Source organism: Buceros rhinoceros, unplaced genomic scaffold, assembly GCF_000710305.1.
Source record: "Buceros rhinoceros silvestris isolate BGI_N320 unplaced genomic scaffold, ASM71030v1 scaffold45699, whole genome shotgun sequence".
Classification (NCBI taxonomy): Eukaryota; Metazoa; Chordata; class Aves; order Bucerotiformes; family Bucerotidae; genus Buceros; species Buceros rhinoceros.
This window is the reverse complement of record NW_010434125.1, coordinates 5,681-21,206: the sequence shown is the minus strand read 5'-3', so window position 1 is coordinate 21,206 and position 15,526 is coordinate 5,681. Positions and strand designations below refer to the sequence as shown.

Here is a 15,526-nt window from a genome sequence, read left to right as displayed (position 1 = left end):
CCCACCATAACTTAAAGTCTGTTAATACTTCAAGAATTACATAGCAACACACACTTAGCCAAATTCTGGGTAGTGAGCTCATGAGGTATGAAACCTCTAGAAAATGGGAGAGATAATATTTAATTAAGATTAGCCCAGCACATTTTTGAAACATTACAGGTTCTGTTTTTCCACAGGACAAAGAAAGCAGCCTGCACCAGGCGTTTCCTGACATGTTACCTTGCCTTTGGGTTCCGGTAAGAGGTCACCTCTTACAGAGCAGAATTAAAGCATGAACAGCTCCGTTCCGCCGCCGTTCTGACCCTACCTGTCATCAATGGAGTCCACTTTCTCCTGGATTTTATCAGAGTTGATGTTCCCGTCACTAACTAGCCTCCTGCCAGTCTCTACAACTGCGTTGATCTTCTCCTCGTTGGCATCCATCGTGGTCATGAAATCCTCCTGTTTTTTAATCGCAGCTTCTGCTCCTTCCAAGGTAGTGGGCATTTCCGTGTGTGCCAAAACATACTCCTGCAGGGAAGGCAGAAATCAGAGAGACCACAGCATTACACTGGGGCTATGCTTACACATCTGCTCCAACAGCAAGTTCACCACACAAGAAAAGAAACGTGTCCCAAGAGTGGTTAGAAGTACAATACGAAACGCAAATGATAGTTAAAAAGGGCGATTTATCTGTTTGCAGCTCTCCTGAGAGATGATCCGGTTCGTCAACGGCCTGCAGCGTATGGTGCCAACCTGCAGAACGGAAGTAAGGTCTGTCTTGACCACTTGCCTGGTTATTAAGGAATGCTTCCGCTTGCTTGGTATCTCGGAGAAAGAGCTGGTAGGCGTGAGACTGGGAAAGGAGATTTTGCCTGTTCTCCCACATTTTGTGAAGCTCATTCCATCCAGTGTCCAAAGCCTGTAGGCGCTGGCGTAAGAACATGTACTGAGCATCAGTTTGGCCTTGTGTCACCATCTCACCCATGTCCCTCATTTTCTGGTAATCTTCCTCGTAGTTATTGATTTCATTCTTAATATTCTCATGCTGAGTGAGCAGCTTCTCAGCCTCTGTCAGCGTGTTTGGCATATCTTCCGAGGCAATGGCCGTCTGCGTTCTGGATAGCCAGGACTGGAAGTCATCCAGATCTCTCAGGAATTGCTGCAGCTTGCTTGCCTCTCCAAGGGACTCTTCGCGGTTCTTGAGGGTGGTCTTCATTTCTTCCCACACGTCGTTGATTTCTGCGAGCCGTGAGAGGATAGCCTGGGCCTGGTCAGGATGCTCCGATTCCAGCTTTTCTGCCTCTTTTTGCAGGTCACTCAGCTTGGCTTCAATGGCTACCAGGTCACGCTCCATGCCTGTCAGCTTCCTCTGCAGGGCCATCACTCCAGCTAGATCGTTACCCAGATCTTGGGTGGATTCGATCACTTTGGTCTTTTCCCTGATCCAGGATTTGGTTTCATTACATTCAAGATGGTAGTTCTGGATACTCAGAGCAGACAGCAGAGCATCCTTTCTTGGGTGGATTCGATCACTTTGGTCTTTTCCCTGATCCAGGATTTGGTTTCATTACATTCAAGATGGTAGTTCTGGATACTCAGAGCAGACAGCAGAGCATCCTGCTTCCGATCCACCAGTTCTCTGAACTGGCTCCACCTGGAATTTGTGAGGAGAGAAAAGCACGGAAACTGAAATTTGTGTATAATAACGGGACAGAACATGGCACCGCTGCTGAGTGAGCTGTTGCTCACATTAACTTGGTAAGCCATAAATAACCTAATTATTCATGTTTTTTTCAGTCCTTCCCATACCATCAAGAGTAGTAACCATTAACCAAGCTATGGGTGTATTAGAATATGACGGGTACCAGCAACACCGAGACATTAAAAGCATCATTTCTTCTCAAGTGAAAAACGGCTGCTTACAGCTCATTTTCCCACTGAGGGTACTCTCCTGGCTTCGTCAGAAGCCAAAGAACGAGTTCACGTGAAATTATACTGGTTTCTTTTTTTATCATAATAGTCATGACAGTAAATTTCCAGCTCTCGAAACAAAGTACTGATACGCTCAGGACCCGACTGATGTCAATAGCAAAACTCCATCAGCCACTCAAACAGCTGGAAGACGCACCCCTTCCTCCTCCTGAAGCTTTACAGGCCTACCTTGAAGACACAGGTCAGAGCATCAGAACAGCTTGAAACGCACATATTAAGAAAGACAAACGGCCCCACTGTACTTGTTTCAGCCAGTGTCGCGTTGCTGAGCACGAGGCCTTCACATACCTCGTGTTGAGTTTATCTTGCTGTGCTTTGATCTCCTTCTCGCTGGGGTGGCCACTGTGCATGAGCTGTCTAGCAATTTGGTTCACTACTGCCACACGGGATGCCTGATTGTTCATTTCTGGTTCTAAGCTTTCAAATCTGGAGAGGGTGGAAAAACCAAACAAAAAAGAGATCACACAGGCATTACAGAATCCGAGCCACGGGCAAGCCGGGGTAATTCCCAAACTTCCTGGAAAAGGCATTCTCACCTGTGCTGGATGACTTCCAGGTCCTCCAGCTTCTCTGGGATCTGCATATTATTCAGCCACTTCTCCTTCTCATCAATCCAAAGCTCACAAGCATCTGCCTCACTGAACATCTTATACAGAGCGAGGGTATCCTGCAAGGCCTGTTTACGCAGCCGCGTCAGCTCAGCAACCTCTTTGTACCTCTCCTCTATTCCCGACAACCTGCCTTGCACATCTGGAGAGCCGGCGTGCTCCTGCGGCAGAGCCTTTGCTTGCTCGTGAAGTGAGTCAATGGTTGGCCGGTAGCTTGCGATCTCTTCAGCCACATCTTTGTGTTTCTTGACCAAGGACTGAGTAGAATATTCATCGTGGCCAACGTCATTGCTGGAGACAATTTTGAGGATGTCCAACATCCATGCATCAATGTCATCAGCGTCAGCCTGGAACTGGTGCAGGAGAGAGGCTTCCTCCAGCCGCTTCTTCCTAATGGCAGATAACTGCTCCAAGTTAGCCCACTGCTCCCGGATATCCTTAATTCTTTCTCTGATTTTCTCAGACCCAAAATGCTCCTCCGCAATCATGTCTTCACCTTCTTTTATCGCCTGCTGAAAGTGGCCACTACGACCACTCATTTCGTCTTCAAACGCCTTATGTTTACTCAAGAGACGCACAACGCTGGTGAGGTCCTTCCCATAGTCATCAGATGACAGGATCTGTTCCTTCTCCCTGATCCAACCCTCTTCTTCAGCCATTTCCCAGAAGAACTTCCAGAGGCGCCGGGACTCCTCCAAGCGGGCCCGGCGCTCAGCAGCGAGCTGGCACAGCTCTTGGTAACAGAACTCCATGTGAGCGACGCGGTCCCTGATGACCTGTGGGTCACACGGCTTGTAACCTGGTTGGACAGAGAACGTGCATTACAGCGTGGACTGAACTGTTTTCACCGCTACAGTTCCATCTACCACATTTACGTAAAAGACTTCAGAGTTAGTCTCCTGGAAGAGGGTGTGAACCATTCGAGCTCCACCATTCAGTAACACAGACCAGAAAAGACTGTTCTTTGTGTAAAGACAAAAAAAAACCCCAACAAACCAACAGGAAAGATATTCACGACTGTTTTCAGTGAAACAAAAGTCACTAGTCCAGATTTATAGCAGCTTCATACGCACAACTGCACAAAATGAACCTCACTGACGCTAGTTAGTGACACTGGCTGAGTGGAATCGCTCTGCTTTAGCGCACGTTGGGACAATACCAGAGCAGCTCCAATAACCTGTACTGTTTTCATGAGAAGCACAGAGCAGGAATTAGAGGTGACCACTACAAAGTTACGGCAGCTGCTGGTTAGGAGCGTGACGGCCCATGCAAAACACAATGCCTCCAGGAATTCCTGAGCAGTGCCTGGACAAATTAATCATTGACACAGTGAGTACAGAGGGAACAAATGAAACCGGCTTCTCTCGCTCTGGTGCTGAATTTAACCTCACGTGCCCTGCAGAACTAATGAGGCTTTGAGATAACCTCATAGGTAATTAACACAAAGGAGGACGCGTTGGCTGCTGGGTACCTTCTCCATCGGTGGCAAACTTCTGAGCAGATGCGTTGACCCCTCTCACTCGCTCAGCCTGAATAGCAATGTCAGCTTCCACAAGAGCGTGTTTCTGCAACAGGTCTTCCACTCCTAACAAGTGTTTGCCATAGTCTTGAGACAGCAGAAGCACCTGGTCAAAACGGAAAAGACAAGTGAAGGGGCTGAGGGCCACAAGCTGCGGGTTCGTTACTGACTCCAGGCACTCTGCTGTTCTCTGCTGTCACGCTGACTGAAGTGCAGAGAAACACCGGGTCCGTAAGGAGAGTCGTTTCAAATCTACAGACATGGCTGATACCAATCTGAGCCAACGTTTTAAAAACCACTGGCAACATGAGGAACTTGGCTGCTTTTTATGGCAGTTTTGAGTCTCGGACGGTGAGAAGCTACGAGAGCTCAGCAGAACCCCTGAGAAGCACTCAGGCCAGGTGCTGTGAGCTGCCGCCGAGCTACACACATCCTTCTTCCCTCCAACCGCTTCCAAGATCTGCTGGCTGATGGACAAGAACAAAGTCACGGTCCTCTCCCTCCCCAGGTCCCAGGAGAACAGGCAGGAAGAAATTCATGCTTTTTAAAGCACAGAGGTGAAGAGGTGACTTGGTCCCCACGTAAACTGTGATGAACAGAGATTATTTAATGGCCTTTCAGAAAAACCACCAGCCTTACCCAAGTACTGTGACACAAGCCCTTATGGCCCTTATGAGCCAGGCATGAAGCTGAAGAGCAGCTTTTCATAGGAGCAAATGTGTTCTTTTTCCTTACTTGTTTTTAGTCTTTATTTTTTTTAATTGCATAAGGTATAGGGAATTTGTTCACTGCTTCTGAATGTGGATCGTCTGCACTTGTCTGCCAAACCAGAAGGGCAAAATGGTTCTTAAAAACGTACAGAAAAGGACATCTACACCTCTCCAGATTATTTGGTCTGCGTTCTCAAGTGGCTAACGCCTACCTTCATCTCATCCATCCAGTCCATAATGTACAGCATTTCCTGGAAAATCTTCTGCAGGCCAAGATTCATCTCCAGCCGCTGTCTCCGTGCCCTGAGCAGCTCCAGGAGATACTCCCACAGGCGTATAACATTGTCCTTTCTCGCAGTAATGCGCTTGATATCATGGTAGTTTTCAGTCTCAAGCTCCTTCGCAACCGCCACCACGGCCTGGACTCGCTCTTCATACGCTGCAATGTCTGTTTCAATGGCCTCATGCTTCTTCGTTGCAGCCTCTACGGCTGGAAGGTCAAAGCCAAAATTGTCCTGTAAAAACAGAGAGACGCTTCTTCAGTGACGGCTGCTGAGGAGAAAAGCACCACTGCTCATAAGAGGATTTCTGGCTGTGCAGCACACCCTTGTCAGCCAGTGTGCCCACAAAGTGCTCTGAAAAGTCTTAATAAAATCAGAGACACCTCTGATAACCGGGGAACCACTGATCAAATCAGAGACATCACTTGGGGGGGGCAGGGGGGAAACATGGTGGCCATCAGGATTAAGCTGATGTTTTGGATTAAAGGCATCTCTAATGTTAAAAAATCAAATTAATTCCTGGGCTAATTCCACTGAACTGATCAAACTATTCAGATAAAGAAAACTGATGGTCTTAAAGGTCCCTTCCAACCTAAACGGTTCTAAGACACTGTACTTGCACAGCAGCATCTCCTGAGCACAGGCTGATCCAAGGCAGGGGTCTCCAGAGGCTCAGGACATGCGGCACACCCCCCCAGCCATACGTCTGCCCACACTACAGCAGATAGAAATGCACACAGAGTCAGTAAACACGGGGCACGGGGGATGTTCTCTTTGCAGGAGCTCTATCCTATAATTACTCCTGGGAATCACTTTAGTCACGCAGACAAGCTCCGAGAGCAGCACCTGAGAAACGAGACGTTGGTTTTCGCTCAGCCAAGTTTCTCTCATAGCTGCCTTGCGATCAAATCGACGTGCGAGTTGTTCCAGTTTCTCCTGTCTGATGAGCTCATTTCGCAGTGCCAGTTCTCTTTCATGTTCGGCTTTTTCCAGTCTTTCCCAGGCCTGAAGACGTGGAGAAAACACATGCATCTCCTCAACACGCATTCTTAGAGGATTACAATCAATCACATCTTCTTTGCATGAAACCAGGACTGCGGTCACTGCAGCCAAGTTCCACAGAACCGGCTGATTTATTTACATGCCAATAAATCTGGTTTGTATTGGCCGGCCTTACACCTTGTCTGCTAATGTAAATGCACGGCTTCAAACGTGTTCTCCATTCACTCATTCGTTTTCTGAGCAAGGGGTACAAGACTTGTTTATCTCAGAGGCATTTTCTCAAGTTCATGTGTTTTTTGCCTCCAACAAACCATCTGGCCTGAATGTGTGTTTCTTTAAAAAAATCTGAGCGCTACTATCAGCAGATTCTATCTTCCTCCTTTAGGAAATGCGAATTAGAGATTCGTGCCCTCTCACCTCTAAAATCAACATACAATTGTTTTTTTTCCTTACATCGACTTTGGAAAAGAAAACAACCGCAGAATTCAGTTACTTTTGGTGCCTATGAGCCCTTTTTCCCCCAAAGCCAGAAGTTATTCACATGCACGATACCAACATTACAAAAGTAGACCATCTTAGAAGCATGCTGAAGGCCAGATATCCACCTTTCAGATCTTCTCACAAACAACCAAAACACCCCCAGTCAAACCCCAACTACCTTCCATTCGCTGAATCCTAACAGAAGGGAACCTGCTGGAATCCCAAGCATGTCAGGCATCCACAGGCAGGGGGCTAACAGGGACAGGGGACTTGGGCAGTTTACGGCTCCCCAGGACGCAGCGGGAGGCCACAGGCACCCACACCCGCTGCTCGGGGAGTGCCGAGCAGGACCAAACGCGAGGGAGGGGAGCTCGCAGCTCTACGGGGTTTCGTTACCCTGAGAGAGCTCGCCAGCTCTGCTGCTGCTCTGCCAGCTGTGCCAGCATCAAAACAGCTGCATGAGCCCTGAGAGGGAACCCACGAGAGCAGTCACGGCGCTTCCGTCCCTCTCCCACGCTGCGGGCAGCAGGGCACATGGGGAGGGCTGCAATACCTACACAGTTTTGTGGCTTTCTGCCTATTAACTGTAATTGCCAGGACCAGGAGGAGTAAGGCCGAGCTACCAGATCTATCAGCAGAACGACTGAGCGTTTTTCCAGCACAGAAGATCTTTCAGATGCTGAGGACAGCCAGGGACTCGGTTCGGGTTAGCGAGTCTGAGCTGTAAGAACAGGTCACCCCCACCACCCATCCCTCATGGCCCCCCACACCAAGGCTGGCAATTGGGTTTCTTCCCAGTATGCTGAGAGAGAGGGAGACTGCACCAGAACAGCAGCTCTGGAGCGGCACAGGAGGAGCCGGCGTGGTTTACCTTGTTGATGTCAGAGATGAGTTTGCCCTCCCGTGGCATGTATACTTTCTGATTGTTGGCCCTCATTTTGCTCTGGATGGTAAAAAGCAGCACTTCTAGGTTTCCTTTCTCTGTAAATCTAAACAAATTTTTGTGAAAGAACTGAGTTACAACAAGGCTTTCATGGCTACTAAGGTATTACAAAGCACTTCCTCAAAACACTGACAACACGAATGGGGTGTCCAGATAAACACCCTCCTCTTGTGTGAAAGCTGGAAGCAATTGAAATGGCCCGCACATCCCCTGGAACCAGCACGAGAAACTTCACAGGAGTCAGTCGTCCGTGTTTAGATTTAAACCCCCTCGGGGGCAGCAAACTGCCTTTTTTTTATTCTATTACGTGCGTTGCCCCGGTTTACTCTACTAGGTCAAGAAATGGAAGTTTTATTTAAAGCCCACTGCAGTCAGTAAGCTCTTCCCACTGTTTTCCCTGAGTTATATGCCTGGGAAATAAACAAACTCCAGAGGCACTAGGGAATTGGCGGTGAGTTTAGAAGATGTCTGGATACTCTGTGATGGTTTGGATTGCGATTATTATCCATTAGAACTCAAATTAGACAAAAATAACAGACAGATCTGATATCATAATGCTAGAAGAAGTGTCTCAGAAAGAAACTGCAGTTTTGGTTCTATCAGTTTTGGTAAGCACCGCTACGTTTTACAATGCCAGACACACTTCCCCCAGCTTCTGGGTAACCAGTGAGATTCTGCTAACAGCAGCGTAGTGGTGCTATACCCTGCCAGCGAGCGCTGCTGGCGAGATGGCCGTACTGACGCGGCCTGCTGTCACCACCCCCATTACATGGCAGGCACCTCAGTGAAGCGGCAGCTTCCAGGACTCTGAGAACCTGCAGGTGACACGCTTTATACTGTCATTAGTAGCACAAAGCAAACATGCCCCGGGTACCAACGGCGAGTGCCAGTCAGAAACCTGATCTCTGGGTTTGTTCAGAAAAATAAATTCTCAAACCAAGATTAAAATGACTTGGATGGGTTTGTTTATAAAAAAATCAATGATTGACTCAACCAGACAGGACCACTGTTGTTTTAAGCTAAGATTAGAATTACTTGGGCGGCTTCTCTACTGTGCGGTAGGTGTTGAACGCCTGCAGCTGCTGCTGCACACCAACTAGCGAGTTGGCAAACTTGCGGTTGTTGAGGATGATAATGGTTTGCTCGATCCACTCCAGAAGGTCAGAAGCCAGCGATTCGTATTTTTCAATCATCTTCTCCGTCTCAATGGCATTGTCAAGCACCTGCAACAAGCAGCACAACGTACCATGACAAACAAGGGCAGTGCTCTGCGGTCACTGAAATCCAGCCAGCTACAGAAAAGACACTGCTGCGAGACCTGACTTATGGAGCAGCCCACTCACTGCGGAGCGCCACGGCGGCTGGGATCCCACAGGGGCCCGGACCCCACCGTGGCTGGGGGCCAGGAGGAAGGAGGGCTCCGCGTTTCTGAGCGGTGAATTCCCATGATCCCACGGCAATAGGGGGGCAGAGCTGCGGCTCACAAAAGGATTCATGTTCAGTCTGACGGCTGTAAAGACGGGGCAACTCCGCCCAAGGGCAGAGAATGACTGCACATTTCTTAAATGAGGGACTTCTCCCGGCTCCAGGAGAGACAGAGGGCCCAGACGGTGAGGAGCAGTTAATGAGGAAGGAAAGGCAGCAATGATCCAGAATTAACAAGCAAAAATAAAACACCAGCCAAATGTTTTCTGAGACGAGGCAGCTTGAAATTAACTACTCCTCACAGTCATATGGGAATGCTCAACATTCAAAACACGTTCAGAACAAAACTAAAACCTCCCATTCACTGGGCTCTTAAAGACTAACAGCCAAGAGGAAAAGAAAATTCAAAAAGATTTCAGATGCTTTACAACTATTTATAATCCGAACTTGCAAACCTTTCCGATGCGTTTTCCTTCAACAGCTAAAGCTTTCATCTTGGAGAAGTAGTGGTAATAGGTCACCACGTAGGTGATGATTGACTTCTCATCAGGATGGTCAACACTGATATCTGCAAACCAAACAAGAGTTGCCTGAGCAGACTGGGGTTAAAACAACACCACTAACAATGCAACAGGGAGGGGTTTAAGAGCCGGGGAGATGGGTTCAGGGCCAGTTCAGCTCCTAAGATTTACATCTAGCCAGAAATAAACTCGGCAGCTCTGGACTGGTTCTGGATTACTTGGCGGTGTGCAGGATTGAGCTCTGTCACTACGGAGTGCTGCTCTGTCCCTCTGTCTTAGTGCGGACTGTGGCTAGAGCACCCGTCTGTGGGACAGTGGCTCTTGGGGCTTAGAGTCAGGCTCCAGCTGGTGCCACAGCTTGGGCACAGCCATGAAACTTCTCTAGAGTTCATGTGAGTTGACAGAACTACTGTTAATGGAGACCTTTGGTGGTCTACCAGCACTGGAGAGAGGAATTCAAACCTAACTGTTTGTTTGTCCGGGCAAATCTTCTGAGATACAGATGGAAAAGAAATTATTTCTTCTCCCGCAGCAATGCTGAGGCACTGGAAAATAGCAAGAAACTCGCCCGAACACACAGCCTCTATTTGCCCCGTGACCAGCAAGTCTCCTGTCCTAGCACTGCACGCACACCTTCCAAGACGTGTGAGCACGCACACTCCTGTGAAAGCACAGCCTAAAACTCCCCGGCAGGCTGTGAGAGAAGCTCTGACTCTGTGCTGAAATGCCCACCATCCAGCTCGCAGCTCACAGAGTGCTCCTCCAGGCAGACCAGAAGGATGCCCCTAACTGGAATGGCTTCACGCCCACATGGCCAGTGCCGTGACCTTGTCGGAAGGGGGAAAAGGAACGCAGGAGTAAGGGCTCTCCTGCTCGCCCCACTCGGCGCTCTGCAGGGACATCTCGCACTCTCCCCTCTCTGTCTGGCTCTACCACCAGGCAAGTCAGCAGCATCCAGCTCCTCTTTAGCACAAAAAGCTCTCACAGGGCTGGGCCCTGCAACAGGAGGGGTGGGAGAAAAGAGCCCGCAGAGAGCGGTGAAGTGCTGAAACGGCAGGAATTCTCACCCTCAGGGTCCAGGAGCTTAGTGAGACCAAGGTGTTGCTCCGCCAGGTTAAAAGCATTCTGCAGATTGTAGTGTGCATTTGATTTCTTCAGCTTGTCAAAATCAATCAGATCAGGCCTAGACAGGATGGAAAATTCTTTAGATTTCCCAAAGCACAGTGCAGCCACCCTCAAACGAACTAAAATCTGGAGCCCTCAGAAAACCTGGCCCTCGTGCTGCCATGGTTTCACCTGCCCAGTAGCCTGTGCATTTCAAGGGCAGTGTTAGAGGAATGAATAATGTCTGGCACATGCCAGGGCAGAACCCAGCCCATGGCAAAAATCGGAGGATAGCTTAACAGCGGTCAGGGTGACTCCGGAGAAGACAGGAACAAAGCTGTGGTCACGCTGTCTCTGCTCACGCCCACCTGAGCGTACAAGCTGTCCCGGTAACTTCACCTGGGCTTGACAATGACCAGCGTCCCCAGCCACGTCAAAGCCTAGCACCAGACTTTGCCGTCTCTGCACAGGGATTTCTTTCCCCCCAGGCTGCGGGTGTGTGTCACGTCTCCCTCCCGCCCCTGAGGTTCCAGGCGAACAGACCTGATCATCAGTTACTCAGTAAGGTACAAGAACTTTTCTTCCAATCTGGTCAGCCACAAACCAAAACAATCACATGTATAATTTATGTTCTTGAAACCCAACGCAACCTGTTTGGACTTGTGAGCAGCTGTTGCCCAGGTGAGCTCACAGTGACCACAAGAGCTGTAAAGCTCTGGATCAAAGCAAGGTGCTGTAAAGCTCTCAGTAATTCTTCAACTTTCTCCCCTCTGCAGGTTTTAAAACCAAGCGGCAAGGTAACCACAAAACCCAGTGCACACCGCGACAGCCTGAGCTTTCCAAATCCACCGAGACATTTGCTCACACGTACCTGTGCTTGTGTATTAGTGCATTGAAAGCCATCCCGTCCCTCCAGCTCGTTGTGAAGTTGTGAATGTTGACATTGGGGTAACTGGCAGAACAAAATCCAAGGAGAGCACGGTCAGTTCAGCAGCCTGGTGCAGCCCCGCACTCTGTCACCAACAGCTGGCTGCAGGAGTGACACACCTAGTGCACCCCAAGAGTGGGATGTTACCAGCTCACGACAGATGATCTACCATGATGACTGTTCTCTGACCAGAGGCTGACACCAGAGGTAAGTGCACCTCATTTCCTCCTGTAAACCCCGCAGAATTTACACGCGTTCCAGAGAACGGCTCCGAATGAACTGTGAAGTAATCACGTGAAGCTACGATTTTACACCTTGCTGCCCTACCTGCAGCCTGTGAGGTTTCAAACCTCGGCTCCTGACCTAGCTGATGGCAAAGAATTCTCCTGAACTGCTATCAAGTTCAAGAGCAGAGCAGGAAGAGCTGGTGGAACGCAGCACAGTCAGACCCCGTCTGCTGGCTGCAGCTACCACAGGAGCAGTGATACGTTAAGATTTCCTTGAAATTGTCTGCTGTCCCAGGGCACGGAGGACTGACCCCAGTCACTGGCTGACTTTTGAACAAAGCACGTACGAGAGCCACCTCTGTGGCCCAGGGTGGGAACACAGATGTCACATTAACTGTTTGGTGATCTAGGTATTTTGCAAGTCTCCAAAACCTTCAGGCTGCTCACAAACCACTTTCACTGGAGTACAATATTGAAGTGCCCCCAGTCATCACAGGGACATCCAAGTTTCATGGGGGAAACACACTGAATCTCTACAAATGGATATTTAATTATGCAAGAAGGTTACTGGCACAGAGAGATGTTTTGGAAATATTTCCATGAGTTTAGAAAGAGGGCAAAGTTGGTGGCAAACATCTGGAGGATCATGAGGGTGAAAGGGAGTCAGCACGTTACCATGGAGTATCAGATTGCTGTGTTCCTCACACAGCAGCAACACCAGCAATTCAGAACTTCCTGACTCGTAAACATCACGTCCCTTGGTTGAATCCACTTAAGGAGAGAGATGTGTTTGCCCATTTAAAATCATTTCAATGAAACCTCAAAACGCTGTAAGAGCTTTAGAGATAATCCCTTAATCCACACTCACCCAGCTGTCTTCATCTGGCACCACAAAAGCAAAGCATCTTTAGCAGATTTCTTCTCCTTGTTGTCCTCAGTTTCAACGCTGATATCTTGGATCTAAAATTAACGTAGAAGGTTTAAATATTTCTCTGAGAAAACACATTGTTTGCCTTTTTTAAAAGATTAAAAGGAATTCTACCAGAATATAAGTAACAAAGGAAATCCACAGTGACGGGCGGGGGGAGGTGGCTGAATGCTTCGCCTCCCTTAAGAGCGTTCCTGCCAGAAGAAAGCTTCGTCTGCCACTGTTCCACCGAGGAATACTCTCTGCTTAGTCCATTGGCAAAGAGTTTAAACTTCACCAGAGAGTTTATTTCCAACTGTCAAGGCAAACCCTGCCCTACAACAGTGCTGCAGTTTCACCCTGTGAGGCGTCTCCTCCTGAGCACCTCCAGGAGCCAAGGGGGTGAAGCAGGCAGGGTCCTCATGAGGGAATTATGTGTTTATTATATACATGTATTATCCTTTCTGCAAAAGGACTGAACTGAGGGCAAAGACCAATGTGCAACTTGCTGGAAGACAAGAAATCTCAGCCTGTGGCTGGGACACTAAAACAATTCCTGTGAGCACGCTCAGTGCCTCAGTGCCAGTGTTAAGGACAACACCACAGAGGTGAAGGGCAGCAGCTCCGCCTAGGCCTGCAAGAGGCTATCGGTCTGTGACCGGAGCTTCCTACTTACTGGTAATTTAAAAATAAACCCATGCGACTGCCCACACAGGAAACTCCTGCTGACTGCCCCGCAGATCAGCAGCACCGTGAAGAGCCTTTTGGCCTCTCCCCTGAGCTCTGGAGCATGTCCTGCCAGATGCTCAGCACTGCTCGCTCCCACCAGCTCGGAGGGCCTGGGAGCATTCCACTCTTAGTCAGCACAGTGGAGGGTGTAACAAACCACCGTGGAACGCTGAAACAGGGGTGTATCTCACCTGGAATCTCAGGATAATAGTCCAAATAAGGCCGAGCGTCAGCCGGTGATTCCCATCCACAATATCATGAGATCCCATGTTTTCTAGGTGCACTCTTTGCTCTTTCAGGAACTGAAGGGCTTTGTCGACATTCTCCAGGCAGTGGATGCGCATCCTTCCCTTAGTTGGTTTAGGCTGGAAGATAAAAGGGAGAAGAAAAATGTATTATTGGAGAGGGAATTAAAAACAAAACAGTGTTTGTTAACTCTTCAGGCAGGTGAGTCCCCAAACTGCCCGCTCCCCGCCAGCAATCCTGTATGCACGTGTTTGCAGATGCAGGGGAGCAGCCCCCCTTACACCTCACAGCACATTTACACAAGGATCACGGCAGCAGGCGTCAAACCCACGGAGGAAATGCCGATGGCCGAGACCTGAGCCGCACACACGGGGTGCCAACTTCAAATGCCTTCTGAAGCATTTTGCCTGCTTGCTTTCTTCGTTTTTTCTGTCTAGTGGAGCAGGAAGATAAATTATTTTGTTAAGTTCAGGCCACAACTGCTACATTTTCCCAAGATGCTTTTTTTTCCTCTCCAATACAAGTTCTTCCACACTTATAAAGAAGATTCTGCAAAAATAAAGATATGAAACCAACTGGTAGCTGGCATACCCAGGCAATAGAGGGAATTGGTAATGGATGCTCCAGGGAGTATCTGAAACCACAGACACGTGCTCCCCAAAAAGGCAGCTCAGATATGGACCATAAGCTACTCAGTAGAACCCCTCGAGAAAGAAATATCATTGCTTTTTTTTCTTTTGGTCAGTTGAAGTAGGATAAATAGTATGAAAATAACACAAGAGATTTATTCCAAACTATTTCTTCACAGAAAAAGAAAGTAAAAACAGTAATTAAAGAATCAGCCACACCAACGTAAGGCAGGAGGCTGCTCTCAAACTGAGTAAAACTAAGGCAACTTTGTTCTGCAGAGAAGGACTACAGCTGAACAGCCCGTTCAGGGCCCCCCGAGATGTCACCAGCGGTACTCAGCCAAGCTACTAATTGACATAATTTACTTGTTTTCTGCGGTGGATGTAATTAACTGGCCATGGAAATAGCTCAGGCAAAAGGCTTGCCTCAGACTGCATTCAGGGGAAGAGTTCCAGCCAGCGCCCCATCTCAGTCCCAGGAAGCGGCAGCCTATATGACAGCATGTCACAGAGCTGAAACACTTGCTAGAAAGATGCCCTTCGGGACACGCAACCCCCCGAGGTCATCAGTTTCACTTCAGCTTTCAGTCGGCACCGTTCTCCTCCGGAGGCTGCGTAACGATGCAGAAAGAGTCAGCCCACAACTCTCAGCAAGGGTGAGAATTCCCAGGAACCTGCCGCTGCTTTGGGGTACAGAAGTCCCTCCAAAGTGGCACGAATTACATGTCCCCCGTTGTGCACATGCCATAAGCCCCAAATGCTGCCAGTACAGGGTGAAGAGCCACAGCGGGAGCAAGAGTGAAGGACGCGGTTGGCTGAGAGCAGCGGAGGCCCTCGCTGTCCCTGGGGACAACCCAGGATCCATCCTTTCGCTGCTCCCGGCCGCCAGCAGCGGCGCGCTAAGCTGGACCACGGCTCTGATGTCACCTTGCACAAGAAGTGGGAGGGCGGCTGCCAGGGCAGGAGAGGCAGCGCCCAGCTGCGGGGGAAGGCGGAGGCCCACGACTCACCCCAGCCCATTGCCACACCCAGGAGCCTGATTTCAGCTTTACGAGGTTTCGCTGCGGTGTTCCCAAAACACAGGAACAACGCCGTGGCCGTGGCCGTTCCTGAGCAGCAGCGGCAGACCCGGCTCTGTCCCCTCTGCCTTAAGGCAGCTCTTCTCACCGACCGAGGCAGGAACTGCGCTGCCACCAATGCCTCGTGTTACTGAGCAGAAAACGGGTTTAGAAGCTCTTTTTCTGCTCTCAGAAGCTCCAGCACCAAGGTGACAGAGCTCAAACCAGCCACGTG

General features: G+C 49.3%; 1 protein-coding gene across 1 annotated transcript in view; it reads right to left on the bottom strand.

The window, feature by feature from the left end:
• Window positions 1-303: 303 nt before the first annotated feature.
• Window positions 304-15,526, bottom strand: part of LOC104500641 (spectrin beta chain, non-erythrocytic 1) — a 19,902-nt gene continuing 4,679 nt past the window's right edge. The window contains exons 3-17 of the mRNA XM_010144319.1: window positions 13,550-13,723; window positions 12,591-12,682; window positions 11,439-11,519; window positions 10,531-10,646; window positions 9,398-9,510; window positions 8,553-8,740; window positions 7,446-7,563; window positions 5,939-6,097; window positions 5,024-5,326; window positions 4,054-4,207; window positions 2,511-3,381; window positions 2,263-2,400; window positions 1,604-1,636; window positions 773-1,496; window positions 304-510 (exon numbers count right to left, since the gene is read on the bottom strand). Of these exons, the coding sequence (XP_010142621.1) occupies window positions 304-510; window positions 773-1,496; window positions 1,604-1,636; window positions 2,263-2,400; window positions 2,511-3,381; window positions 4,054-4,207; window positions 5,024-5,326; window positions 5,939-6,097; window positions 7,446-7,563; window positions 8,553-8,740; window positions 9,398-9,510; window positions 10,531-10,646; window positions 11,439-11,519; window positions 12,591-12,682; window positions 13,550-13,723 (3,471 nt within the window). The remainder of the gene's footprint in view (window positions 511-772; window positions 1,497-1,603; window positions 1,637-2,262; window positions 2,401-2,510; window positions 3,382-4,053; window positions 4,208-5,023; window positions 5,327-5,938; window positions 6,098-7,445; window positions 7,564-8,552; window positions 8,741-9,397; window positions 9,511-10,530; window positions 10,647-11,438; window positions 11,520-12,590; window positions 12,683-13,549; window positions 13,724-15,526) is intronic.